The sequence below is a fragment of the Oncorhynchus clarkii genome, chromosome 20 (assembly GCF_045791955.1).
Source record: "Oncorhynchus clarkii lewisi isolate Uvic-CL-2024 chromosome 20, UVic_Ocla_1.0, whole genome shotgun sequence".
Lineage (NCBI taxonomy): Eukaryota > Metazoa > Chordata > Actinopteri > Salmoniformes > Salmonidae > Oncorhynchus > Oncorhynchus clarkii.
The window spans coordinates 53,230,880-53,258,122 of NC_092166.1; the positions used below are offsets into that span (position 1 = coordinate 53,230,880).

The 27,243-nt window shown below is 44.3% G+C and overlaps 2 protein-coding genes across 4 annotated transcripts in view; one reads left to right on the forward strand and one right to left on the reverse strand.

Annotated features, from left to right (window-relative positions):
- LOC139376497 (formin-like protein 1) overlaps nucleotides 1–18,528 on the forward strand; it is a 63,091-nt gene extending 44,563 nt beyond the window's left edge. Inside the window, exons 15-25 of one of the 3 annotated variants that reach the window (XM_071119140.1) lie at nucleotides 10,728–10,979; nucleotides 11,128–11,252; nucleotides 11,572–11,774; nucleotides 12,182–12,416; nucleotides 12,542–12,610; nucleotides 12,731–12,811; nucleotides 13,998–14,291; nucleotides 14,799–14,900; nucleotides 15,130–15,234; nucleotides 15,375–15,483; nucleotides 17,234–18,528. In XM_071119140.1, the coding sequence (XP_070975241.1) occupies nucleotides 10,728–10,979; nucleotides 11,128–11,252; nucleotides 11,572–11,774; nucleotides 12,182–12,416; nucleotides 12,542–12,610; nucleotides 12,731–12,811; nucleotides 13,998–14,291; nucleotides 14,799–14,900; nucleotides 15,130–15,234; nucleotides 15,375–15,483; nucleotides 17,234–17,334 (1,676 nt within the window). In that variant the 3' untranslated portion in view covers nucleotides 17,335–18,528. The remainder of the gene's footprint in view (nucleotides 1–10,727; nucleotides 10,980–11,127; nucleotides 11,253–11,571; nucleotides 11,775–12,181; nucleotides 12,417–12,541; nucleotides 12,611–12,730; nucleotides 12,812–13,997; nucleotides 14,292–14,798; nucleotides 14,901–15,129; nucleotides 15,235–15,374; nucleotides 15,484–17,233) is intronic. The other 2 variants (XM_071119141.1, XM_071119142.1) reach the window with 2 other exon arrangements.
- A 6,676-nt stretch (nucleotides 18,529–25,204) lies between these two features.
- The window catches only part of LOC139377113 (SRC kinase signaling inhibitor 1-like), a gene marked incomplete at its 3' end in the record, with an annotated part of 60,118 nt that continues 58,079 nt past the window's right edge, over nucleotides 25,205–27,243 (reverse strand). The window contains 4 exon segments of the mRNA XM_071120140.1: nucleotides 25,205–25,228; nucleotides 25,231–25,282; nucleotides 25,284–25,294; nucleotides 26,726–26,869. Of these exon segments, the coding sequence (XP_070976241.1) occupies nucleotides 25,205–25,228; nucleotides 25,231–25,282; nucleotides 25,284–25,294; nucleotides 26,726–26,869 (231 nt within the window).

The following is a 27,243-nucleotide window of genomic DNA, read 5'->3' on the forward strand; positions in this document are numbered from 1 at the left end:
TGCCCCTTCTAATAAGTTTCTCCCTATAGGCAGTCACTGATTCTGAGGTGCTGAAGGAGCTCCTTACACTTTACCCCAAAAAAACATCTGGGTCAGATGGTTTAGATCCTTTCTGCTTTAAAGTCGCCAAGCCTATCTCTGACCTTTTTAACCTGTGTCTTCTCTCTTGGGAACTTCCCATTGCTTGGAAGGCAGCCACTTTGCGTCCTTCATTTAAAGGGGGAGATCAAGCTGATCCTAACTGTTATAGGCCTATTTCGATTTTGCCAAGTTGGAAAAACTTCTCAATAATCAACTGAGTGGCTTTCTTGATGTCAATAGTATTCTCTCTGGTATGCATTCTGGTTTCTGCTCAAGTTATGAATGTGTCACTGTAACCTTAAAGGTCCTAAATTATGTCACAATTGCCCTTGATTCTAAGCAATGTTGTGCTGCTATTTTTATTGACTTGGCCAAAGCTTTTGATAGGGTAGACCATACCATTCTTGTGGGTCGGCTAAGGAGCATTGGTGTCTCTGAAGGGTATTTGGCCTGGTTTGCTAAATACCTCTCTCAAAGAGTACAGTGTATGAAGTGCAGTGTGCCTGTCACAAGGGAGTACCCCAAGGCTCGATCCTAGGCCCCACGCTCTTCTCAATTTACATCAACAACATAGCTCAGGCAGTAGGAAGCTCTTTTATCCATGTATATGCAGATGATACTCTTTTATACTCAGCTGGCCCCTCCCTGGATTTTGTGTTAAACGCTCTACAATAAAGCTTTCTTGGTGTCCAACCAGCTTTCTCTACCCTTAACCTTGTTCTGAACACCTCCAAAACAAAGGTAAAGTGGTTTGGTAAGAAGAATGCCCCTCTCCCAACCGGTGTGATTACTACCTCTGAGGGTTTAGAGCTAGAGCTACTACTGCATTACTCCTCTGTAAACGGGTCATCTCTGTATACCTGTCTCAAGACCCACAGGTTGATGCCTATTTATAAAACCCTCTTAGGCCTCACTCCCCCCAATCTGAGATACCTACTGCAGCCCTTATCCTCCACATACAACACCCATTCTGCCAATCACATTCTGTTAAAGGTCCCCAAAGCACACAGTCGCTCCTCTTTTCAGTTCGCTGAAGCTAGAGACTGGAACGAGCTGCAACAAACACTCAAACTGGACAGTTTTATCTCCATCTCTTCATTCAAAGACCCCATCATGGACACTCTTACTGACAGTTGTGGCTGCTTTGCATGATGTATTGTTGTCTCTACCTTCTTGCCCTTTGTGCTGTTGTCTGTGCCCAATGATGTTTGTTACATGTTTTGTGCTGCTGCCATGTTGTTGCTATTATGTTGTTGTCATGTTGTGTTGCTGCCATGCTATGTTGTTGTCTTAGGTCTCTCTTTATGTAGTGTCGTGGTGTGTCTCTGGCCGTGATGTGTGTTTTGTCCTATATTTCTGTATTTTTAATCCCAGCCCCTGTCCCCGCAGGAGGCCTTTTGCGTTTTGGTAGACAGTCATTGTAAATAAGAATTTGTTCTTAACTAACTTGCCTAGTTAAATAAAGGTTAAATACATTTTTTTTCAATGATAGGCCATAACTAACTTGTGTTTAACAGCCAATCAGTATCACTCATGAGGTTGAAGGTCAAAGGGGATATGTAAATGGGCTGTCTTGCAGTTTGATGTGTGCCAGCATGCACAGTTAGTTCTTACCATGCTTCAGATATAAAGGTAAAGGTTATAGGACTTCAGTCGCCATTGTCAATGTAATTATATCGTGCCATTTAGAGAACGATGTGGTGTCAGAAGTGGCAGAAGATTGAACTGCATGTGTGAGAATGATGACTTCACCAGCAGACTACTAAAATGAGTGGCTAGTTAGCAGGCTAACACTAACTTGAGTGAAACAACATACTTTGCTATTGTTAGCTATCAAGTTTGAGATTAGCAGCAATGCAGTCAATTACACCACCATATCCGCTGTTGCTGACTGGAAACCTCGCAGAAAACTGGCAGAAATGGGAACAAATACTGAACTTGTACTACTTAGCCAGTGGTCTAAATGACAAGCCAGAGGCTAGGACAATAGCAATTTTGCTACACTGCATCGGCGAAGACGCGCTAGAGATATACAATAAGATGGAGACCACATATGCCGGCCCGGAAAACAAGAAACTGGCCCAGGTGATGAAAGCATTACTCCACCCAGGAATACTGTGTTCCAGAGACATCCGTGTTGGACACCGAAGTTCGACGAACAGGCAGTTGTTGACAAGTGTATAACCGAACTGAGACTGAGTGCAGCTGTGAGTTCAGACACAGAGGATCTAATGCTAAGGGACAGAATTGTGTTTAGTGTCACAGATAGTGGAATAAGAGAGAAACTACTCTCCATTTCAGATTTAACCTTAACTCAGGCCATAGATTTGTTTGTTTGCCGTGCAAAAGAAGTTTCATCAGCTCAGGCTAAAGCTATGTCAGCTAGCAGTAGCACGGAACAGTTTGCGCGTGCCGTGGGGGAAAAAAGGGCCGCCATCTTAAGCAATCACGAGTACAGTCAGAACAAAGGCAGGGCGCGCACTTCACCAGCGCGCAGCAGACAAAGACTTGTGGAAAAACACACAAATCAAAGGGGTGTCCTGCGTTTAATATCGAGTGTTACAAAAAATATGTCAAGAGAAATGACTTAGCAGCAGTGTGTACATCAGGGGCAGAAGTTGCTACTGTTAAAACCGAGGTCAAGGAAGTAGACATTTTGTTCATAGGTGCAGTGACACAAGCATGCAAAAAAGATGCTGGCTGGCACACAAACTTCCGTATAGGGGGACAGGCGGTCAACTTTAAGTTAGACACAGGAGCTAAAGCCAATGTGCTTCCACAAGCAATCGGAGACAAATTGCCCTAGCAATTCAAAGTGAAAGAGGCTGAGACTGTACTCATAGCCTATGGAGGCACCCACATTAAACCAAAGGGCATAATGACATAGCAAGTGCACAAACAAGCCCATCTACAGTTACAGATGCATCTGACACACCACTACTAGACAGAGAGGCCTGTGTACAGCTGACACACCACTACTAGGCAGAAAGGCCTGAGTGCATCTGACACACCACTACTAGACAGAGAGTTCTGAGTGCATCTCACACACCACTACTAGACAGAGAGTCCTGAGTGCATCTCACACACCACTACTAGACAGAGAGGCCTGTGTACAGCTGACACACCACCACTAGACAGAGAGGCCTGATTGCATCTGACACACCACTTTGAGGCAGAGAGGCCTGAGTGCATCTGACACACCACTTTGAGGCAGAGAGGCCTGAGTGCATCTGACACACCACTTTGAGGCAGAGAGGCCTGAGTGCATCTGACACACCACTACTAGACAGAGAGGCCTGTGTGCATCTGACACACCACTTTGAGGCAGAGAGGCCTGTGTGCATCTGACACACCACTACTAGACAGAGAGGCATTAGTGCATCTGACACACCACTACTAGGCAGAGAGGCATTAGTGCATCTGACACACCACTACCGCCATGCTCCAAGGAAGAGCTACTCAAGCGCTATGCATCTGGGTTTGAAGAACTCGGTGAGTTTCCAGGCCAGCACCACATCTACATTGATCCAAAAGTCCCTCCTGTTCAGTCCCATATGCTATGCTCGACCGGCTGAAAGAGACATTGGACATTCAAGAGCAGAGGGGTGTGGTCAGCAAAGTAACAAAACCATCAGCGTGGGCGAACAGCCAGGTCATAACACAAAATAAAAATGTCTCTCTCAATGTGTGTTTGGATCCTAAGGACCTGAGCAAGGCCATACAGCGCCAACACTTCTCCATTCCTACCTCAGAGGATGTGCAATGCCAACTAGCGGGCAAGAAGAGATTCACTATCCTAGATGAGAAGGAGGCGTATTGGCAAGAATCAGCTGATCTTTGGACATTCAATACCCCATGGAGGAGGTGCCGGTTTAATCGCTTACCTTTTGGTGTAAAAAGTGCCAGCGAAGGTATTTCAGCAGATCCACTCTGAGAGTTTTGGTGACACTGATGGTGTCTGTGTAATTGCAGATGACCTGACAATTGCAGCAGCCACCGAAGAAGAGCATGACCGCATTCTACAGCAGGTGATGGACAGAGCCATCCGTCTGAATGTGAGGTTCAATGCTGACAAGATACATGACATGGTGAGTGAAGGGAAGTACATGGGGCCCGCCATCAAGGTGACAGCAGTCACACAGACGCCCCAACCAGAAGACAGAAAAGGTCGACAGAGATTACTGGGTATGACACACGTTTCCTAACCCAGTACATCCAAGATGAAGCCACGCTCACTGCACCACTCAGAATGTTCCTCGGGAAGGACAGGGCATGGCAGTGGCACCCAGAACAACAAGCAGCACTGGAGAGACTGAAGAAAGCCATCTCCCTTACGCCGCTGCTGAAACTCTTCAATCCACAGGAAGAGATTGAAATACAAGCTGATGCATCCAAAGAGGGACTTGGAGCTGTTCTGATGCCAGATGAACAGCCTATAGCAGGGGTGTCAAAGTCAAATGGACGGAGGGCCAAATAAAAAAATCAGCTACAAGACGAGGGCCGGACTGTTCGAATGTTCATTGAAAAAATTTTAAATGACGCATATAGTCTAGTGAACCTAATTGAACCTACTGAAAACCTAACAAATATATTACAATATGATCAGATAAATAAAGCAATATTTTCTTATGGCTCTGTCAGTAATCTTTAATTTTCAACAGACACAAAAGACAAATTTCCTTTATATAAATATCCCCATAACATGAACATTAAATGAAAGAAACCGGTATTCAAGGCACCATCAGTAGACTATATTTTCTATTTTAGCAAAAGTGGGCTAAATTTACTTCAAAGAAAAAACAATAATAGCAATTTTCTATCATCCACTCAACTGAAATATTTTTAAAATATAATTGGATTGAAATACAAAAAAATAAAGTTCAAAAATCTATTAATCAAAAACAACACTTTGTTTAAGGAGAAGTAACATGCAGTGAAAACAAATATTAAATTTTAACTTTTAAACTTGAACTGAGTAAAAACTCTAAATATGTGATTGCACAGTAATGTTCACTTGTTTGAGGTTGAGGGTGATACTTGGTGGTGTCCCATCTTTTCCACAAGTTCATCAATGTTCGGGGTAAGGCTCTGAGCTGAAGAAATCCTCAGAATTGAGTGGAGGTGTTCAGCAGTAAGTCGACTTCTGTGTGATGTTTTGTTCAGGTTCATCAAAGAAAACAGTTGTTCACACAGGTATGTGCTGCCAAACATAGACAACGTTTGAGCAGCCTGGATGCGCAGCTGGGGCATTGTGCCGGGGAGGAAACGGGCAAACTCCGCAGCACCCACTGCCGCATATTTTTCCCTCAGTGCATCATTGCATTGGAGGTCAATCAACTCCATTTGGAGGTTTGGTGGTGAGCTTTCCACGTCAACAGCAAATGGGTTACCGAGCAGTTCCAACCTGCTTTTTTGTGCTTCAAAGTCAGCAAATCGGCGTCGAAAGTCAGTGGTAAGCATACCTATTTTATCAGCCAACTGTGTGCTCGGGAACGCACTGGTAGAGAGCTTCTCTTTCATGGTCTGGCAGCTGGGAAAGTGGCTCAAATTTTCTTTCCGCATCTGCGTCTCCCACAGAGTCAGTTTGGTTTTAAATGCCTTCACTGTACTGTACATATCAGAGATGACACGATCCCGACCCTGCAGCTGCAAGTTTATTGCATTCAGATGACTCGTAATGTCACACAGAAAAGCCATTTCACACAGAAACATTTCGTCTCGGAGTTGTGTTGTGTCTTTCCCTTTGCTGTCCAAGAATAGACAAATCTCCTCACGAAGCTCGAAACATCTTTGAAGCACCTTTCCCTGGCTTAGCCATCGCACCTCTGTGTGATAAGGCAAATCACCATGCTCCGTTTCTAACTCCGTCAGAAATGCCTTGAACTGGCGGTGATTCAAACCTTTGGCTCTGATAAAGTTAACTGTGCGCGTGATGATGCTCATTACATGCTCCATTTTCAAGGCTTTACCGCACAACGCTTCCTGGTGTATGATACAATGATAAGCTGTCAGCTCACCTGTCGCGTTTTCCTCTTGCATCTTTTCCCGTATCTTCGCCACCAGTCCGCTCCTGTGTCCACACATCGCAGGTGCTCCGTCGGTTGTCAAACCCACAAGTTTTTCCCAAGGCAGCTCCATCTCATTTACACATCTTGACACCTCTTCATACAAATCATGCCCCGTAGTTGTGCCATGCATAGGACGTAAAGCCAAAAACTCCTCTGTCACGCTTAGGCTGGAGTCCACTCCGCGGATGAAAATTGACAACTGGGCAATGTCAGAAATGTCGGTGCTCTCATCCACAGCCAAGGAATATGCAATAAAATCTTTTCCCTTTTTCACAAGCTGCTCTTTTAGATTGATGGACAACTGGTCTACTCTCTCGGCAATGGTGTTTCTGCTCAGACTCACATTTAAAAAGAGTTGCCTTTTTTCTGGGCAAACTTCGTCACAAACTTTAATCATGCAGTTTTTGATGAAATCCCCCTCCGTAAATGGCCGGGCTGATTTAGCGATCTCTTCTGCCAAAATAAAACTGGCCTTGACAGCAGCCTGGCCTTGTGATTTGGCTTTTTTGAACAGAGCCTGTCGAGATTTGAGGCCTCGTTTTAATTCCTCTGCCTTTTGTAGCCTTTGTTCCATGTCCATATTCTTGTTTTTGTCCGCGTGTTTCGTTTCATAATGTCGTCTCAGATTATACTCTTTCAGTACCGCCACACTTTCTCCACACAGAAGACACACAGGTTTTCCAGCTACCTTCGTGAACATATACTCCGACTCCCACCTTGTTTGAAACCCCCGGTTCTCAGTATCCACCTTCCGTTTTGCCATTTTTGATGGGTATCTGAAAGTTAATTTTACTGTGATGCTGACGACTGCTGTGCCAATAAATATTGAAATGAAGCAGCCTACTGCTCGGTGCGTCACCTTTGCATTGTGGGAAATGTAGTATTGGTGCGTGTAAAAGATCTGCGGGCTGCCGGCTTGCTGCGGGCCGGTTCTAATAATAAATCAAGATCATCCCAGGGGCCGTAAAAAACCTTCTTGCGGGCCGGATGTGGCCCGCGGGCCTTGACTCTGACATATGTGGCCTATAGCCTTTGCATCCAGAGCTCTGTCTGGGGCAGAACAAAATTATGCCCAGATAGGAAAAGAACTCCCGGTAATCTTGTTTGCACTGACGACGTTTCACCAGTATGTCTATGGTGTCCCGGTCAGAGTTCAATCTGACCACAAACCACTTGAGGCTGTAATCACCAAGTCCATTGGAAAGGCGCCTGCCAATCCGTTCTCTGAAGGATGCTGCTTCAAATACAGAAATATGACATTCACATCGTCTACACCCCAGGTAAAGACATGTTAAAAGCAGACACCCTATCCAGGGCTGTACCCCAGACTGCCACACATGAAGATTGTGACCTCACTGACGAGAAAGTCATTTAAGCGGTCTCCACACATCAGCCACTGGAGGGTGCTGTTATGCAGCAGCTGAGAGCAGTCACAGAGGCACACAGTGAGATGTAGCTGCTGAGGAACCTGCACAGAGATGGGTGAGGAAAAGTGCACCACTGAAAGCGCAAACCTACTGGCACATCAGAGACTCTCTTTACATTGAAGATGGACTACTCCCGGTAAACAAACGTATTATCATTCCCAAAGACTTTTAGACCTGAGGTACTTAAGAGGCTCCCTTTTGCGAATCAGGGCATTCAACGCTCCTTAGCGCATGCCAGAGCTCGCATGTATTGGCCAGGCCTCGCTGATGATGTCTGAATGACGGTCGAATCGTGCACTTCCTGTCAAGAAAAACCGCCCAGCAACCAAAAGGAACCACTCCTACCACACACAGTGCCTGACACTCCATGGCAAAACAACGCCGTTGATATGTTTAAGTTCCAAGGACGCTCATTGCTTCTGATAGTGGACTACTGCTCCAAATATCCAGAGGTGCTGAGGCTGTCGGACAAGACATCAGGTACTGTCGTAGCAAAGTTCAAAGCTGTGTTTGCTAGACATGGTGTTGCAGCTGAACTGATTGCAGATCATGTACCCTTTTCAAGTGCTGAGATGGCTCAGTTGGTGCAAAAGAGTGGGGTTTCAAAATCACTCATTCCAGTCCAGGGTTTTCCCCAGTCAAACGGAATGGCTGAGAGGGCCATTCAGTCAGTGAAAAACGTGCTGAAGTCGGCATCATACACAGGTGTCGACCCTCACGCAGCTCTCCCGAACCTGAGAAACACACCTGCCCCGGGGTCTGCAGTACTCCCCTGCTCAGCTACTCATGGGACGTGTCCTATGCTCCAACCTACCTGGAAGTAAAGCCGCCCTTCAGCCAGTATCTCCCAAAAATGGCCAGCATGGCTTGAAATGCAGACAGCTGCAGCAGAAGACGAGCTATGACAAAATGGCGTCACCGCTTCCTTCGTTTCGGGACGGAGAGAGAGAGTGCATGGAGACGGCAAAAGGATGGCAGCCAGCAACAGTGGTGAGAATCAGAGATGAACCGAGATCATGTGATATCGTCACACCCGGAGGAGGTCGCTACCGCAGAAACAGAAAGCATCTCAGACCTGACAGAACAGCCAGGTACAGAGATGGCAGCTCTGATTCAGACCAGGAGGTCGAAGAGGCGACACAAAGAGACACAAATGAACACAGACTGAACATGACAAATGACAGAGAACCAAAACCCTCTGTCATAGAGATTCACACCAGTCAGTGCACCGGAACCCTCTGTCATAGAGATTCACACCAGTCAGTGCACCGGAACCCTCTGTCATAGAGATTCACACCAGTCAGTGCACCGGAACCCTCTGTCATAGAGACTCACACCAGTTAGTGCACCGGAACCCTCTGTCATAGAGATTCACACCAGTCAGTGCACCGGAACCCTCTGTCATAGAGATTCACACCAGTCAGTGCACCGGAACCCTCTGTCATAGAGACTCACACCAGTCAGTGCACCGGAACCCTCTGTTATAGAGACTCACACCAGTCAGTGCACCGGAACCCTCTGTCCTAGAGACTCACACCAGTCAGTGCACTGGAACCCTCTGTCATAGAGACTCACCCCAGTCAGTGCACCGGAACCCTCTGTCATAGAGACTCACACCAGTCAGTGCACTGGAACCCTCTGTCATAGAGACTCACAACAGTCAGTGCACTGGAACCCTCTGTCATAGAGACTCACACCAGTCAGTTCACCGGAACCCTCTGTCATAGAGACTCACACCAGTCAGTGCACCGGAACCCTCTGTCATAGAGACTCACAACAGTCAGTGCACCGGAACTCTCTGTCATAGAGACTCACACCAGTCAGTGCACCGGAACCCTCTGTCATAGAGACTCACACCAGTCAGTGCACCGGAACCCTCTGTCATAGAGACTCACACCAGTCAGTGCACCGGAACCCTCTGTCATAGAGACTCACACCAGTCAGTGCACCGGAACCCTCTGTCATAGAGACTCACACCAGTCAGTGCACCGGAACCCTCTGTCATAGAGACTCACACCAGTCAGTGCACCGGAACCCTCTGTCATAGAGACTCACACCAGTCAGTGCACCGGAACCCTCTGTCATAGAGACTCACACCAGTCAGTGCACCAGAGCAGCCAGGTGTACTAAACTACCAGCGAGGCTACAGGACTATGTGCTTGAGTGAGTCAGATGGAAAACCTGGTATTGCAAGTGGAACTAGACCACCATCTACCATTGACTCTACAGCAGTATTAAAATTACTATATTCTTGTTTAAAAAAAGTTTTGTTAAAAGGTTGTGTTTGCTTGTAACCTCTAACTAAGAGGGGGGAGATGTAATATATGAAGTTATACAACTTTTAATGATAGTCCATAACTCTCTTGTGCGTAACAGCCAATCAGTATCACTCTTGAGGTTGAAGGTCAAGGGAATATGTAAATGAGCTGTCTTGCAGTTTGACGAGTGCCTGCATGCACAGAGTTAGTTCTTACCATGCTTCAGATATAAAGGTAAAAGTTATAGTGTACTTCAGTCCCCATTGCCAATTGAATTATACCGTGCCATCTAGAGCACGACAGACTGAGATGGCCATGGCATATGGTTTACATCGTTTTCATGCTTATCAAACCATTCAGTGACCACTCGTGCCCTGTGTATGGGGGCATTGTTGTCCTATGGGGGCAGAGCCATGGTAGCCAAAATAATAGCCTGCCCAGTATTTTTTTATACATGACCCTAAGTATGATGGGATGTCAATTGCTTAATTAAATCATGAACCGCTCCGTGGTGGAAGCACCTACTTTCAATATACTTTATCTCTTTTACTCAAGTGTTTCATTATTTTGTATATAAAACACAGGAAATCATGTTTTTGACTGCACTCGGCCTATAAGATGGATAGGTTAGACAACCACATATTGGATACGAACATTCCATTCCAGCTAAACAATGAATATATAGCGTTCTCAAATCTATGAATAAAAAATCTGAGAACAGTCATATTTACACACAAATGAAAGATACCCATCAGCAATCATTTCTGTTGAAAAACACAAATGTGAAAAATTGTGCTTTGGAAATAAATTCTTCAAATATTAATTTAGTTTGGTTTATGGAATCAAATTCATCATAACAAAATGACATTGTTTCATTTTCCCTGCATCCACAGAACACGCGACTGTCGAGGGCCCTCCCACATCAGTAGTCCCTCCCCCTCCTCCACAATTACCTGGTACAACAGAGGCCACAGCACAAGCCCCTCCTCCTCCTCCCCCCCCTCCTCCTCCTCCTCCTCCTCCCCCTACATGCTCGACTGCACCACCTCCTCCGCCCCCACCTCCTCCATGGGGTGGTATGCCCCCACCACCTCCGGGCGGTGGAATGCCCCCACCATTTGGGGGTATGCCTGATGGACACACTGGTAAGCTAACACGCGATAGGTCAAGATAGTTCTGTCAGTCGTGTTTCTAATGACAAAACGTTCAGTTAAGTGGATCCCACTAAACAAGGACTGGCCGTTTAGAAATGGTTTTACACAATGAAACACAACGTGTTCCTCTTCTGGACAGGTAACAGAAACAAGAAGCCCATTCAGACTAAGTACCGTATGCCTTCACTCAACTGGCAGGCCCTTAAACCCAACCAGGTGTCTGGAACCGTCTTCAATGAGCTGGATGATGAGCTCGTGCTGGGGGTGAGACCACAGTAGTCTACTAGCTATCTGCTTACAATCTGTATTCTTGTCCATCTCAATCTGTCCTCGTCTGTATGTGATTCTCTTTCTTCTCCTTCCAGTCTTTCCATCCCTCTTTCTCTGTCTTTGCCGCTCTCTCGTTTCTCTTTCTTCTGTCATCCTGAAATCCTTTTGTATTTCTCCCTCTATCTGATCTGTCTCCCATCATATGACAACATTTCCTGACGAATCAACGACTTGTTTAAACTGTAAATCGCACAGTTTGGACATTACCAACAGCTCCTGCATTAGTCATCCACCTCTCCACTCCATGTCCTAGGTGCTAAACATGGATGCCTTTGAGGAGCAGTTTAAGACCAAGGCCCAGACTGCCCCGGCTGACGTGGGGCCCCTGAGAGCGAAGGTGGCCCAGAAGACCCCCAGCAAAGTGTCCCTACTGGAGCCCAACAGAGCCAAGAACCTCGCCATCACCCTGCGCAAGGGAGGCATGGCCGCCTCAGACATCTGTACTTCCATAGAGACGTATGTGTCTGTTATCAAGTTATAAGAAAATGATACTACATGTAAATTGTGCGTAAGACTAGAAGTAGTACTACTATATATAGTTGAATGCATTGACTGTAAGTCGCTCTGGATAAGAGCGGTTGGATGACCGAAATGTTAAATATATACCTTTTTGTAGTGTGTCTATGCACAGCCAGAGAGAGGAATGTATAGTTAGCTATGGTTTTACTAAGCATGTGATAGTAACTGATTAAGCTTGTAACCGATGTGAAGTGTGTGAAGGATCACGACACTCATAACCCACTTCTATTGTCAGTTTACAATAATCGGAGTGTATGAACAGCGTAGTAGTTGTACAAGTAGTATGAAGTAGTAGTTGTACATAACCCTGGCTCTCTCCACTTTCTCTTTCCCCTCCCCTAAAGGTATAACCAGGAAGCTCTGAGCCTGGACTTCCTGGAGCTGCTGGAGCGTTTCATCCCCTCAGAGTACGAAGTCAAGCTCATCCAGAACTACGAGCGAGACGGGAGGCCCCTGGACGAGCTCCCAGAGGAGGACCGCTTTATGGTACGCTTTGGCAAGATCCCCCGCCTGCCCCAGCGAATCAGTACACTCACCTTCATGGGCAACTTCCCAGAGAGCATCCAGCTCATCCAGCCGGTCAGTAGAAATACTGAAAACAATGTTATTTCGAGATTGTTTCAATGCTTTATCATCTAGTCGGATGCGCAAAGCTTCCCCAAAATACCAGAAATCACCATAATATGTTCCCATCTCTCCAACAGCAACTCAATGCAATCATCGCTGCCTCAATGTCAATCAAGTCCTCTAGCAAGCTGAAGAAGATCCTTGAGGTACCGTTAGGAGACTGCTCTTTTGATACGCTGCATGAATGGTACGCGGCTATATTGTTTCGGTTTGTATGATGGCACAACGTTGGTGTCTAACTTTGGTATGCCTCTTCTGTTCCTAAGATCATCCTAGCCTTTGGAAACTACATGAACAGCAGCAAGAGAGGAGCAGCCTATGGGTTCCGCCTGCAGAGTCTCGACTTGGTGGGAAATACTTCGAACATAAAGCGTACTCTACTTATCAGCCAAATGTTAGAGGCTCATTTTGTGTTCCTTTTCCTACCATGAGGCACGTCGGTTTTGTACTCCAACCTTAGTCCGGAATATTCACTTGGGTTAGCAGAATGTCATTTTAGCACAGCATCTAATTGATTATCTACGGTAATAGACTCAAATGGGGCTCCACCTCAGTGAGAGATCCAGAGATAACCGATTGTGACAGGCCTGCTCTGAATTAGCCACAGTGACTGAATGAATAGGACACTAAGTTGGAGCTGTGGAGGATGTCTCAACTAACAATGATTGCTGATGATAATCAATGACAGGCAGAGTTACCCAAACCATCAATTAACGTCAAAATGGATTTAATTGGAGACGAGTAACAACTTGATCATCAGGATTGGACACATTTGCTCTTGATCACACTGTATTTCTCATTTTGATGGGGTGCTGTATCCCTTGATTATCTGATCTCAGTTTTGTATGTGCTATCACTGACCCCTCTGACTACCACTGTCCTAAAGCGAATACAGATCTGGGATCAGGCTAACCTTTTGACTTTGTATCCTTTTTTAACCTTTATTTAACTAGGCAAGAACAAATTCTTATTTTCAATTGACGGCCTAGGAACAGTGGGTTAACTGCCTTGTTCAGGGGCAGAAAACAGTGGCTCAAAAACGTGATTTTCCTGTGTTTTATATATATTTCTACTAAGAGGTTGGAATAATACTGTGAAGTTGTGGAAATGATTATAATACCCTTTACGTTTAAGAGCTGTTTGAAAAGAGCACCTGCAATTTCAGCCTGTTTTGGTGGGATGGAGATTTGGCCTGCCTGGTGATGTCACTCTCTGCCAATAACAGCTAGTTTTCAGTTTTCCCCCTCCCCACTCAGACCACTCCCAGGCAGTCCTAACTAAATTCTTGCTTGAGAAATTGTTCTTTGCTAAGAAGCCATTTTTGTTTGTTTTTGACCATTTTAATTGAAGACAAGCACAGTAAGGTACTTAAGTGTTACCCAGAAATGATTTGATATTCATATAAAAACAGCTGCATTTGACCTCAAAGTTTTGGCAACGTGGTACCTTCTTGGTTATTAGGTTTACCCATGAAATAGTTTGGAGCATACACTGTATAGCGTGTGCAACTTTCTTTCTTTTTATTCAATCTAGCTATTAGACACCAAGTCCACAGACCGGAGACAGACTCTGCTTCACTTCATAGTGAACATCATCCAGGAGAAATACCCCGAGCTCCAAACCTTCCACAGTGAGCTGTACTTCTTGGACAAGGCTGCTCTGGTGTCCCTGGACAGCATTCTGCAGGACGTGCGTGCCCTGGAGAGGGGCATGGCGGTGACCCGGAAGGAGTTTGCCATACACGAAGACAACTCTGTGTTGCAGGAGTTCCTCACCAGCAACAATGACCTGCTGGACTCTGTAGTAGGAGATGGCAAGACAGCCCAGGTCAAATCTCCCTACTAAATGTATATATATATAAAATTGACAATCAGTGTGGCAAAATGTACAGCCTAATATATCAATCAAATGTATTTATAAAGTCCTTTTTTACATCAGCCGATGTCACAAAGTGCGATACAGAAACCCAGTCTAAAATCCCAGACAGCAAGCCATGCAGATGTAGAAGCACAGTGGCTAGGAAAAACTCTTGAGAGAGGCAGGAACTTAGGAAGAAACCTATGGGGGGAACCAGGCTCTGAGGGGTGGCCAGTCCTCTTCTGGCTGTGCTGGGTGGAGATTATAACAGAACATGGCCAAGATGTTCAAACGTTCATAGATGACCAGCAGGGTCAAATAATAATAATCACAGTGGCTAACCTAGTAACAGTTTTATTGCACTATACTAAATACATTTAGGAGAGGCTAATAATATTTGTAAAACAGTACTGCTACAGAAAGCAATGAGGTACAGTGTAATAGAGGTATGATCATTTTTTCCCCCTCTCATTTTAGGATGTGTATGAATCAGCGGTGGAGTACTTTGGAGAGAACCCTAAAACCACACCTCCCTCCATGTTCTTCCCCGTCTTTGTTAGGTTCATCAAGGCCTATAAGGTTAGTCACCACGTTGACTGATTACGTTGTTCATTGATTCATTCGATCATTCATACAGTACTTATACCAGCCGACTATTAAAACGTAAGTACGTTAATGTATCAACAGAGACGAGCTGAGCTCTTTGCCACACATCAAACAGTAACTGTTGCATTAATGTGACAGTGTTCCATACATAAATGATTACAAATGTCTTTATAACACCCCCCCCCCCCCCTCCCCCCGGCAGCAAGCAGAGCAGGAGAATGAGCAGAGGAAAAAGCAGGATGTGTTGTCCAGTGAATGGAAAACTGGGCCACTGTCAACCTCGCCTAAGCCTGAAACATCCCAGAAGGTAGTCCGTGACACATTACCAACCACGTAGGAGAGATAAGACACAGGGAGAGTTGACTCACTCCACTTACCTTCAACACGTGTATAATTTAGACCCCAACATTTTTTGCCTGCCCTTTGACCCCCCCAACCCCCCCACAGCAAGTACCCATGATGCCCCAGATGGATCTGATAGCGGAGCTGAAGAGGCGGCAGGTGACCCCCCTGGTTCGGGAGGGCAAGGATGGAGCCATCGAGGACATCATCACAGGTGGGCCTGGTGGAGTCAGGGATATTGGGTCGAGGTCTCCAGTACACTCATTGTGTGTGTGTGTGTGTGTGTGTGTGTGTGTGTGTGTGTGTGTGTGTGTGTGTGTGTGTGTGTGTGTGTGTGTGTGTGTATATATATATACATGTATACACACACACTACCGTTCAAAAGTTTGGGCTCACTTGGAAATGTCCTTGTTTTTGAAGGAAAAGTGCAAATTGATCAGAAATACAGTGTAGACATTGTTAATGTTGTAAATGACTACTGTAGCTGGAAACTGCAGATTTTTTATGGAATATCTACATAGGCGTACAGAGGCACATTGTCAGCAACCATCACTCCTGTGTTCCAATGGCTCATTGTGTTAGCTAATCCAAGTTTATCATTTTAAAAGGCTAATTGATCATTAGAAAACCCTTTTGCAATTATGTTAGCACAGCTGAAAACTGTTGTTCTGATTAAAGAAGCAATAAAACTGGCCTTCTTTAGACAAGTTGAGTATCTGGAGCATCAGCATTTGTGGGTTCGATTGGCTCAAAATGGCCAGAAACAAAGAAATTTCTTCTGAAACTCGTCAGTCTATTCTTGTTCTGAGAAATGAAGGCTATTCCATGCTAGAAATTGCCAAGAAACTGAAGATCTCGTACAACACTGTGTACTACTCCCTTCACAGAACAGCACAAACTGGCTCTAACCAGAATAGAAAGAGTAGTGGGAGGATGCACAACTGAGCACAACTGAGATTCACAATTGAGCAAGAGGACAAGTACATCAGAGTGTTTAGTTTGAGAAACAGACACCTCACAAGTCCTCAACTGGCAGCTTCATTAAATAGTACCCGCGAAACACCAGTCTCAACGTCAACAGTGAAGAGGCAACTCCGGGATGTTGGCTTTCTAGGTAGAGTTGCAAAGAAAAAGCCATATCTCAGACTGGTCAATAAAAAGAAAAGATTAAGATGGGCAAAAGAACACAGACACTGGACAGAGATATGGCTTTTTCTTTGCAACTCTGCCTAGAAGGCCAACAGTTTTCAGCTGTGCTAACATAATTACAAAAGGCTTTTCTAATGATCAATTAGCCTTTTAAAATGATAAACTTGGATTAGCTAACACAACGTGCCATTGGAACACAGGAGGGATGGTTCCTGATAACGTTTGCTTTTCTGTAGCCTTTTCCCATTTCCCCAAATACATCATAACTAACTGACACTAACTGTTGCCATGCAATATCCACCGCCACCTACATTATCCTGTTGCATCTGTCACATCCACATTCATCTTCTCCCTTCAATCCTTTTTTCATGTCATTCCCACTCATTCCCCTGTGCATATCTCTCCTCCCCCTTGGTTATGTCTTTACCGTCGCCCTCTTCTCCCTTTATCGCTCTCTTTCTCTTTCTCTCTCTCTCTCTCTCTCTCTCTGGGGTTTTCAGCTCTGAAGGCTGTGCCCTTCACGGCTCGCTCTGGCAAGCGCACCTCTCGCCTCTTCTGCGACTCTGGCTTCAGTGATGACAGCCCTACATAGTCCCCTCAGAACTGTATAGGTCTGTCTTTCGCTTTCTCTCTGTCTCCGGAGATGCCTGTGTCTCCTATGCACACCACGAGAGTGTAGCACCATGTGCCTCTGCCCTCTTGATGCAGCTGTCTTTGTTAGCGTGGCGGTGTCACTACAAAAGCCTGTTTAGGACCAGACCTGTTCCGTGTTGTGGTCTCACAGTGCTGTTGTTACCCATCACTATCCCTGCTAGACCTGAGGAACCAGCCATACAGACGGACAGACGGGTCCCGAGTCAGCGCCAAGTGGAAGCCCAGACAGAAGCTCCAAGTCTCCTCCGACATCTTCCTGTGAAACACTACACACACACGCTTGCTTACACACACACGCTTGCTTACACACACACGCTTATTTGCGCACACACACACACACACACACACACACACACACACACACACACACACACACACACACACACACACACACACACACACGCACACACACACACACACACACACACACACATACTCCATTCAAAGCATCACCCTCATTTAAATTCATTGACATAGAGCGCACACAAACTTGAAATAAGTCCCCTAGGCTTAGCCCAGCCTGGCAGGTGATTGGTTCTACCTGTGGTTCTACCCACAGCAAACCTCCACCCTCTAAGTAGAGCTTTAGGAATATTAGACTGTGAGGTGCTGTCTCCTAATACCTCTCTGATCCACAACAAACACCTACAGTAAATACACTATATTCCTCATCATAAACTGGGTGATTCGAGCCCTGACTGCTGGCTGGCTGAAAGGCGTGGTATATCAGACCGTATACGATGGGAATGGCAAAACATTTATTTGCACTGCTCTGATTACGTTGGTAACCAGTTTCTAATATCAATAAGGCACCTCGGGGGTTTGTGATATATGGCCAATATACCACGTGCTAAGGGCTGTGTTCTAGCACTTTGTGTTGCGTCGTGCCAATGAACAGCCCTTGGCCGTGGTATATTGGCCATATACCATAACTCCGCAGGCTTTATTACTGAAGTAAACACTTCCTATTTCTACATAATGTTAGTTGAGTAAGGGCTTGGCCATGGATGGACTTTATAGTTCAACGGAATGATTTAAACCCTCATTCTCTACAATCCTAATTTGATCTTTAGGACCCGTGTATGGGAGGTTCAGCACTGGGACAGTGTACATTAAGTAACAATCAGTGAAAGCTAGCAAGGATCTACATTTGTCTTTCTTAGTGAATAGTTTGTTCTATTTGTGGTACTCAGATGGCTGCAGATTGTCAAACCCCAATAACTGCTGTATCTGGTGTAAAGGCATATTGATCTGTCTGTCTGTCTGTCTGTCTGTCTGTCTGTCTGTCTGTCTGTCTGTCTGTCTGTCTGTCTGTCTGTCCTAGAACAAGTAGGATTACGACAGCTCAGAACGAAGCTTAGAACATGATTTGTATTATATTCAAAATATTTGAATGGATAACCCTCTCTTTGTTTCACTATTTTGAGTTTGAACTAATAAATATTTTATACTGTGATTGTCTGCTACTTTATAACACCAGAAGTCATGAAACATGAAATTGGTTTGGAGTTCATTTCAGACCCTGAATGAATTTGAATCAAATCCTTTCTTGTATAAGAGGTTCACTTTTATTGTCACAAAAACACAACAGAGAGGTACAAAAGCAGCAGTCTTTGTTAAGTACCATAGTTGATCATCTTCTCACAAAAAGCAGCAACAGTTCTTTCAGTATGTAGAATTGGCGTAGCATTTGCACTGTTAGTTGGTCTTTAGCATACCGTATTGCTGCGTCATTCTTCTTCAGCACTCATAAACAACACTTATCTCACACGCACAGCGAGAATCACTCTCAGAATAACGGAAGAGTAGTTGCTCTACGATGTTTTCAGATCTTTTTCTTAACATCAACGTTGACAGTGACATTTGTTTTGACTGACCCTGTTGCACATGATACAAAATCTATTATCCTGTACAATGTTTCATCTAATATACACTTACAGTTATACACAGAGGAGAGGTATTGACAGAAGTAGCAGAACCTTTTGTTGACCCAGCGTGCAAATTCCGGGAATGTACAGTATGTGCATGCTGTTTGGATTACGTTTCTCTCAACAACAACAACAACAACAACAAAAAGAAATTCACATAAATCCATATAAGTAACATCTTCTCGGTCTATTTACATGATTTCTAACACCCACAGACTACTTTAAACGGCCACACATTCATCGAGAAACCATATTGTACGTACGATATTGTTAACTTTTGATTAGGATAGAGGAAGACAGTTGTGGGTAGTCACCAGTGAGTACTTGTAAAGAGGGATGAGGAAATGTGCTCTGGGTCTCTCTATTTCTTTCGTTCCCTCTATCCGTGCAAGCTGAGTGTAGTGCTACTTTAAGTAGTTCACAACCCTTCGTCATTGATTTCTATTGTTTCCCAAACAAGCCTCCCAAAGGTTTCAGATTTTTCACAAATGTCACTGCATGTGTTCTTTGTATCCTGCCATGAACCATATTAGTCTATGACAAGAAATGATACAAACTATTTGCTCAATGGCCTAAGTAAGTACTAAGGAACCAAAATGATGGCAATAGAAAACGAAACACGCACAAATTCATTTACAGAACACATTTCTAAAATGTGGTTATGAATCCTCTTTTCAAGTGTAAAAATACAGTCTTGATAATATAAAACATAGATGAAGATTGAATTATGTACATGATATAATCACCGCAAACAATAACTATTGGGCAGTATACTATTTTCTCACAATACAGTATATCTCTGATATGATTTCGATTATTCTGAGGTTAACTGCGTGGTCTTTATTTTCATATTAGCTCTTATTTCTATATTTAAAATGAATAATATTAATGTCTAGGATTTACCAAGGGTGATGTTTTATCTCCAGTTATGTATATTTTTTGTGCCAGTGGTATATATTTGTGCACAGAGAGCTTCCATGGCAATATTTTTACACTTTCCTCCAGCAGTTTCAGACAGCACATAACCCTTCTGTGGGATTATCTGACTTGCATTTAGTGGCATGGTAAAATAAAAAAATAAAAAAATTGTAACGCATAAAATCTTGGGATGGAAATCTTCATATTGCTGTGGCAATGATGACAATGGTGGCTAATGTACAAAACGGTGCTAATGAGTCCAGAACCTTTCACATTATGGATAGAGTACTCGTGTTTACTGTGGGATTTTAGGATCATTATGTGTTCAATTTGCAACATTTGGTGTCAGAAGTGGGATCTTGTGCTGAATCTTGCTGTCCACCATTTTCCCTTCAGTGTTTATCCCAGTACTCATACTGACCATGATAGCAGAGGACCTGGAAGAAGAGAGAACATTGCTCACATGATCTCTATCTAACTCCTAACCTAACCTACTGCAATAGGGTGTCTGGGAAAAGTCTGCAGTCTGCAGCTTTTTCTGTTGCATTCTCATTTTTTTAAAGGGTTTTCATAGTGTTTTAAGATCACATTTGTTGTCCCTGTTCTTTGGTGACGCCTTCCAGATAGAGACAGACCAGGGTCAAGCTACGGTCTTGGTCATTGGCTATCTTACATCTATGTGGTCACATGGGGTGCTACTGTATGCTTCAGCCAGTGCAGCGCATTTCCCCTGACTGGCCACAGGGGAAATGCTGTGTTTGGTGTATCAGCCCGACAGTCGTCCCGCTCCTGTCAAGATCTGAGCCATGTGGCTGCCGCTAAGCAGAGCATAGGCAAAACTGAGGAAGTGATGCTGTGATCAGTACTGCACTGCTGTCAGGACTTGAGGACGGGCTACCTGTCCCGATGCAGCTTCTCCACAGTGGATAGGAGAAGAAGGGGAGTTGGGAGAGGAGAGGAAAGGGAGGGGTGAAGCAATACAGATTGAGATTTCAGAAGGAGAGAGGAAGAGAAGGATAGGAAAAGGAGTAGGTAATGGAGGAGCTATACTCTACAGTACTGGATAATAGGTGTCCTCAAGTTATATGATCTTTATAAGTGAAGGCTGAACTCTGCTTTTACCCTGGTTAACCCTAGGCATACTTTCTTGCTCTGTGATTGCTCAATTATGTTTTTTGTTTGTACTTTTGCGCTCGGCTGCTGGCTCGTTTGGACACATTCAGGGCTAAAAACCCAAAGCTACTATTGGCTGTTAGGATCAACCCAAACAATCCTCACCCCTGAAACAACACACATTTTCAATGAATTGGTCATGTCTGAAACAGTTAAGATGCTTTCTTTGACCAAACAGTGGGCTGCCTCCCAGACTAAATGAATGGAAATGAATTATCCTCCCATCACTTTGCACCTACAGGGGCTTCTCCATAAGAGCATTGGAGACCCAAACAAACAAACTCAAGGAGGGAAAAGCCAGCACTGAGCCTCTCTCGCTGACACATTTGGACACAACATCAAGCTCAATTTGATGCCACTGCTAATGAATTGCCTTGGCCTTTAGCGAACAAGAGATTTCCTCCTCCGATTAGATGTCTAAGGGCCCCCACACCGCTGCCACATTGGTTTACACATCCAACCGTTCAACGGGGCAAAAGGGTTAAGGGGAGAAACAAGACAAAAGCCTAAGATTAACGACGCAGACTTCCTATTAAGCCAAGAGCATAGACAAAGGGAGGTAGGAGAGGAGAAGAGAGGAGAGGCGTGCCTTTAAGGATGCCAAGAGAGCTGGTTGCACTGATGTAGATTTAGATCAATGTCATCTATATTCTGGCTCTATTCTCCTCATGATAGATGGGGTTTGGGATGTGTCCTTGGGAGGCCCACTGCTCAAAGTGAGATAGACTGGGTGGGATGAAGAGCAGTAGAAGTCTTCACTAGCTTTGGTCTACATGGGGCATGGAGGTTATAGATATGTACATTCAGTTCATTCAATGTGGGGAGAGGAAGGAGCCATTTGTAATTATGGAAGGAGCACTAGGGGCAAGCAGTGCAGCCTGGCCTCAGAGCCGCAGAGCCACCCACAATAACATCTGCTAAATATGTGTATGCGACCAATAACATTTGATTTGATCTGAATATGCTATACACATTTCCGAGCCCCTCTCAAGACATACGATCTGTACTAATGGTCTAGTTACGTTAGACAGAAACGGAAGTAGGGAGGTTGGTCGGGTAGGATGGGTGGGCGTAGCAATCCAAAGGCTGCATGTTCGAGTCGCCCCGGGGTCAACTGTAGCATTTGCGCTAACCCTTCCTCAAACCCTAATTCGAACCTTAACCCTTTTCACCTAACCCGGTCGTACAATTCGTATGGTATTGTATGACCGTGTAAGACGTACTACATGTCCTCTAATTTTGACTTGAGGGACACCGGTATATCCTTTACACGGACATGAACAGACAGGTGCACCCCCCCCCCCCCCCCCCCCCTCCCACTTTCTGCCATCCACGAGATCCTCCATTCCCCAGATAAATCACATTCATATTGGATCATTAAAAAAGGATTCACGCCAAAATCATCCATTCAGGGGCCAAACAAAAAGTCCACCTATTCAGGACAGGTATTGGAACAGTGAATGTAGCTATAGCACCGTGTTGAGACAATGTCCACACAATGTCCTCAGGCACTGGGCTAAGATATCAAATAGCAGAATACCAACTAAGCCTTTTTAAAATCAGATAACCCCAAGGCATTCACATGTTGTGCACACACAAACTTCACTTTTGTTGACGTTAACAATTTTTCAGCTCGTGCACATTTTCCCCTCAGGATAAAATAGTACGGTCTTGGTTAAATCCTATTGGTTCAAAAATGACCTCATTGGTTCATGTCTGAAGCAGTCCTGTATTGTTGAAAGAGTTAACCTAACATGATGCATCACAGTACACAAAATAGCCTACCCATGGGGTTTTATTTTACCCACACTGTACATACAGGTCACACAGATGCATGTATGTCCAATATATTCAACTGACTCCAACATACAGTATATTAATTCATATTATTTGCATATGTTAAACGTATAGTTTAAATTGAACAGGTCCTTTGTTTGGTTGATCACAGACAGTTTACCACATTTTACTGACCCAATTGCCTAGATATATATTACTGTATTTACTGTATGCTACAAACATCAGGTCAGACATTTAATAAAATACATCATCTGCATCATAAGAGGACTCACTCTTGCCATGAGCGTAATCTGCACACACAAAAAAATCTGCACAGTGTAATGACCCTAATAAACAGCATCCGCAGACTCCGAGGGCATATTTGACATCATGACAAAATGGAGATAGGGAAGGAAGGTACACTTGGAGGCATATGCAATCTCACACAATTGAGTGGTTTCCAGCAAACAGCATAAATAGCAGCCTGGTCTCATAGGCTAGATTTAACATAGTAAATATAAATTCGGGACCATTAAATTAGTATGATATGTTACATTTAGGATGGTTACATAAGACAGAAGGTGACATTTAAGGCAAAAACTAAAGGAGGGTGGTTGGTTGGGGTGGAAGGGTGAGCGTTTAACGCAAAATGTCTAGCAACCCAAAGGCTGTGTGTTTGAATCTCATCATGGGCAACTTTAGCATTTTAACTAATTAGCAGCTTTGCAACAATTTACCATGTTAGCTAACCCTTCCCCTAACCCTTTAACCTAACCTTAACCCCAACTTTAACTCTTAACCCTAGCTAACGTTAGCCAGCTAACTAACGTTAATGTTAGCCACCTAGCTAACATTAGCAGCAACAAATTGGAATTCGTAACATAACCTACATTTTGCAAATTCGTAACATATTGTACATTTAGCAATTTTGTTAAATATCATACGAAATGGTTGAAGGACATCCACAAATAAATACATGCCAACTTTTTACTTTTTAGATTTGCATGTATTGTTAGATATTACTGCACTGTTGGAGCTAGGAAAATAAGCATTTCGCTACACCCACAACAACATCTGCTAAAAATGTGTAGCCAACCAATTTGATTTGATTTGATTTCCCGTACGAAATCGCAACATATCATAATAAATGGAGTTCTCAGATTTATGTACAGAATAATACTAAATGCTCTGAGACCAGGTTGGAAATAGAGATGAATACTAATGCTTGGTGTGTATTCCTCCACTGTCAAATAAAGGTTAACATGTTAGCCATGTGCTAAATACTGTATTCACTAATGGGCATTGTTGTGAAGCGCACTGACCTCTCTGGGAGGTCATCTTCTGCACTTTTATGATACTTTTATGTTTTTTTTTTACACAGATTCCAAGTGGTTTCTAACTCCTTTCACTTTCACCCCAAAGAGTGAAGTATGGTTTTTTTGTTCTGGTGCAAACCTTGTGCTTCACCAAAATGGATGTGGTTACAGCTTTGGTGGTGGATGAGATTAATTTGCCCCACACAAGGTAAAAACCTTTCAGATCTGATCAAGATGAATGTAGAAGTGCATCAATCCAGCCATCCGAAGCGAGTTGAACCATGGCAACATTTTGGGGCTCTTTTTCAGTCCAACGGGTAGTCTTTTCAACTCGAATAGCCTGTGAATAGACCCCCTAAGCCTAAAGAGCACCACATGGGGCCTGTTTCTTAGAGTTCAAATGAGGTGGCCTCTATCTTAGTTAGCTAATGGAGTGTGGATTATCCCCGTTAGGGTAATGAGAGGATTGGGTTGACTGGCTCAGGACAGGTGCTAGTTGGAACGGAGTGGCTTTCTGTGTTATCTCTACCTGACTTTGAGAGCTGCCAGAAGGTCCTTTGAGAGGGACAGTTTGGGCTGAAGTGGGATAGGGCCATTCAGATCAGCCTACTGGGTTGGAGTGCCTGCTGAACCACGTAAGACTGCTGCTTCAGAGAGGAGGGAGGAGGGCTTCAGTCAAACGTTTGAACACACCTACTCATTCAAGGGTTTTTCTTTATTTTTTACTATTTTCTACACTGTAGAATAAAAGTGAAGACATCAAAACTATGAAATAACACATATGTAATCATGTAGTAACCCAAAAAATGGTCAACTAATTCTTCAAAGTAGCCACCCTTTGCCTTGGTGACTGCTTTGCACACTCTTGGCATTCTCTCAACCAGCTTCACCTGGTGGAATGCTTTTCCAACAGTCTTGAAGGAGTTCCCACATATGCTGAGCACTTGTTGGCTGCTTTACCTTCACTCTGCAGTCCAACTCATCCCAAACCATCTCAACTGGGTTGAGGTTGGGTGATTGTGGAGGCCAGGTCATCTGATGCAACACTCCATCACTCTCCTTCTTGGTCAAATAGCTCTTACACAGCCTGGAGGTGTGTTGGGTCATTGTCCTGTTGAAAAACCAATGATAGTCCCGCTAAGCGCAAATCAGATGGGATGGCGTATCGCTGCAGAATGCTGTGGTAGCCATGCTGGTTAAGTGTGCCTTGAATCCTAAATAAATCACAGATAGTGTCACCATCACACCTCCTCCTTCATGCTTCACGGTGGGAACCACACATGTGGAGATCATCCGTTCACCTACTCTGTGTCTCACAAAGACAGTTGGAACCAAAAATCTCAAATTTGGACTCAGACCAAAGGACATATTTCCACCGATCAAATGTCCATTGCTCGTGTTTCTTGGCCCAAGCAAGTCTCTTCTTATTATTGGTGTCCTTTAGTAGTGGTTTCTTTGCAGCAATTCGACCACGAAGACCTGATTCACGCAGTCTCCTCTACACAATTGATGTTGAGATGTGTCTGTTACTTGAACTCTGTGAAGCATTCTAATGAACTTTCAAAGTTCTTGAGATGTTCCACATTGACTTACCTTCATGTCTTAAAGTAATGATGGACTGTCGTTTCTCTTTGCTTATTTGAGCTGTTCTTGCCATAATATGGACTTGGTCTTTAACCAAATAGTGCTATCTTCTGTATACCCCCCCCCCTACCTTGTCACAACACAACTGATTGCTTTAAATGCATAAAGAAAGAAATTCCACAAGTGAACTTTTAACAAGGCACACCTGTCAATTGAAATGCATTCCAGGTGACTACCTCATTAAGCTGGTTGGAGGAATGCCAAGAGTGTGCAAAGCTGTCATCAATGCAAAGGGTGGCCACTTAGAAGAATCTCAAATCTCAAATATTTATTTGTTTAATACTTTTTCGGTTACCACATGATTCCATGTGTTATGTCATGTAGAAAATAGTACAAATAAAGAAAATCCCTGGAATGAGTATGACTTTTCCATCGCCTGACCCTCTCACTTTTGGACTGTGGTTTCAATGACTCAGCTGGAGACAGAATGATTCAGCGGTTCAAATAAAGGAAGCCGAGTCAGACAGCCGTGGTACTGTAGGATCATCATCTGCTCGGCATTGAGATGTTTTACTATTCCATGGCATAATCGAGAAGTGCAGTTTAGGTGCCACTTAGCTTGTTAAGTGCACAATACCTCCATGATCTTACCCTCCTCAGAAACATCAATGCCAGCCAATGGGATAATAGAGCCCGCTCAGTACACAATCCATTTTGGATCCAACCACAGCTCAAAGTCAAATAATATAACAACCAACATTGGTGATTTCCGATGAGCCCAATCCTTTTCGCGTCACCTTACATTCCCACTGATAACATATTGTATCCCAGTATAGTCCCGAAAGAACCCAGTAGTTGCCCAGACAGCTGTGAGACGGGGAAGTTGTCAAGGTCAAAGGCCACCAGAGCTGTTCTGAAGAGGGCTACTCCCCTGAGGGGCATTCTAGAAGTGGAATACCTGCTGCTGGCCCTGGATCTTGGGGAAGTCCTCTCTCTGCTTCCTGGTCTTGGGCCTCTCCAGGCTGCCTTGCTGGAGGTTCTTCAGTCTAGCCGCTACAGTTGACTGGGGTCCCTTGGATCCCCCTGGTGAGTTGCTTGCATTCTACGGAAGGACAATGAGCATGAGGAAGGTTATGGTCATATCTGAGATGACATTTTGGCTAGAGCCCTGAGCAGTGCACAATATAGGACATAGGATTCCATTCTGGGTGTAGACAGTCTCACTGGTGCTGATCCGTTTTGGCCAGTTTTGTGTTTTGAAAGCTGGTCCAAATCCAGCAGATCAATTCTGTTAACCTGAAAGCGGCTGTACCACCTCTGTTTTTGACAGCTTCCCTCCTAGTGCGATGTGTCTTGTTTTGATCTGGGAGCGATAAAACGAGACCTTTTACAGAGATAAATGTATCATTCGAGCAGTAAGAGAGTTCTGACATTTGCCTTAGTCTGTCAGCAAACCTTGAATTGAAATATGTTATT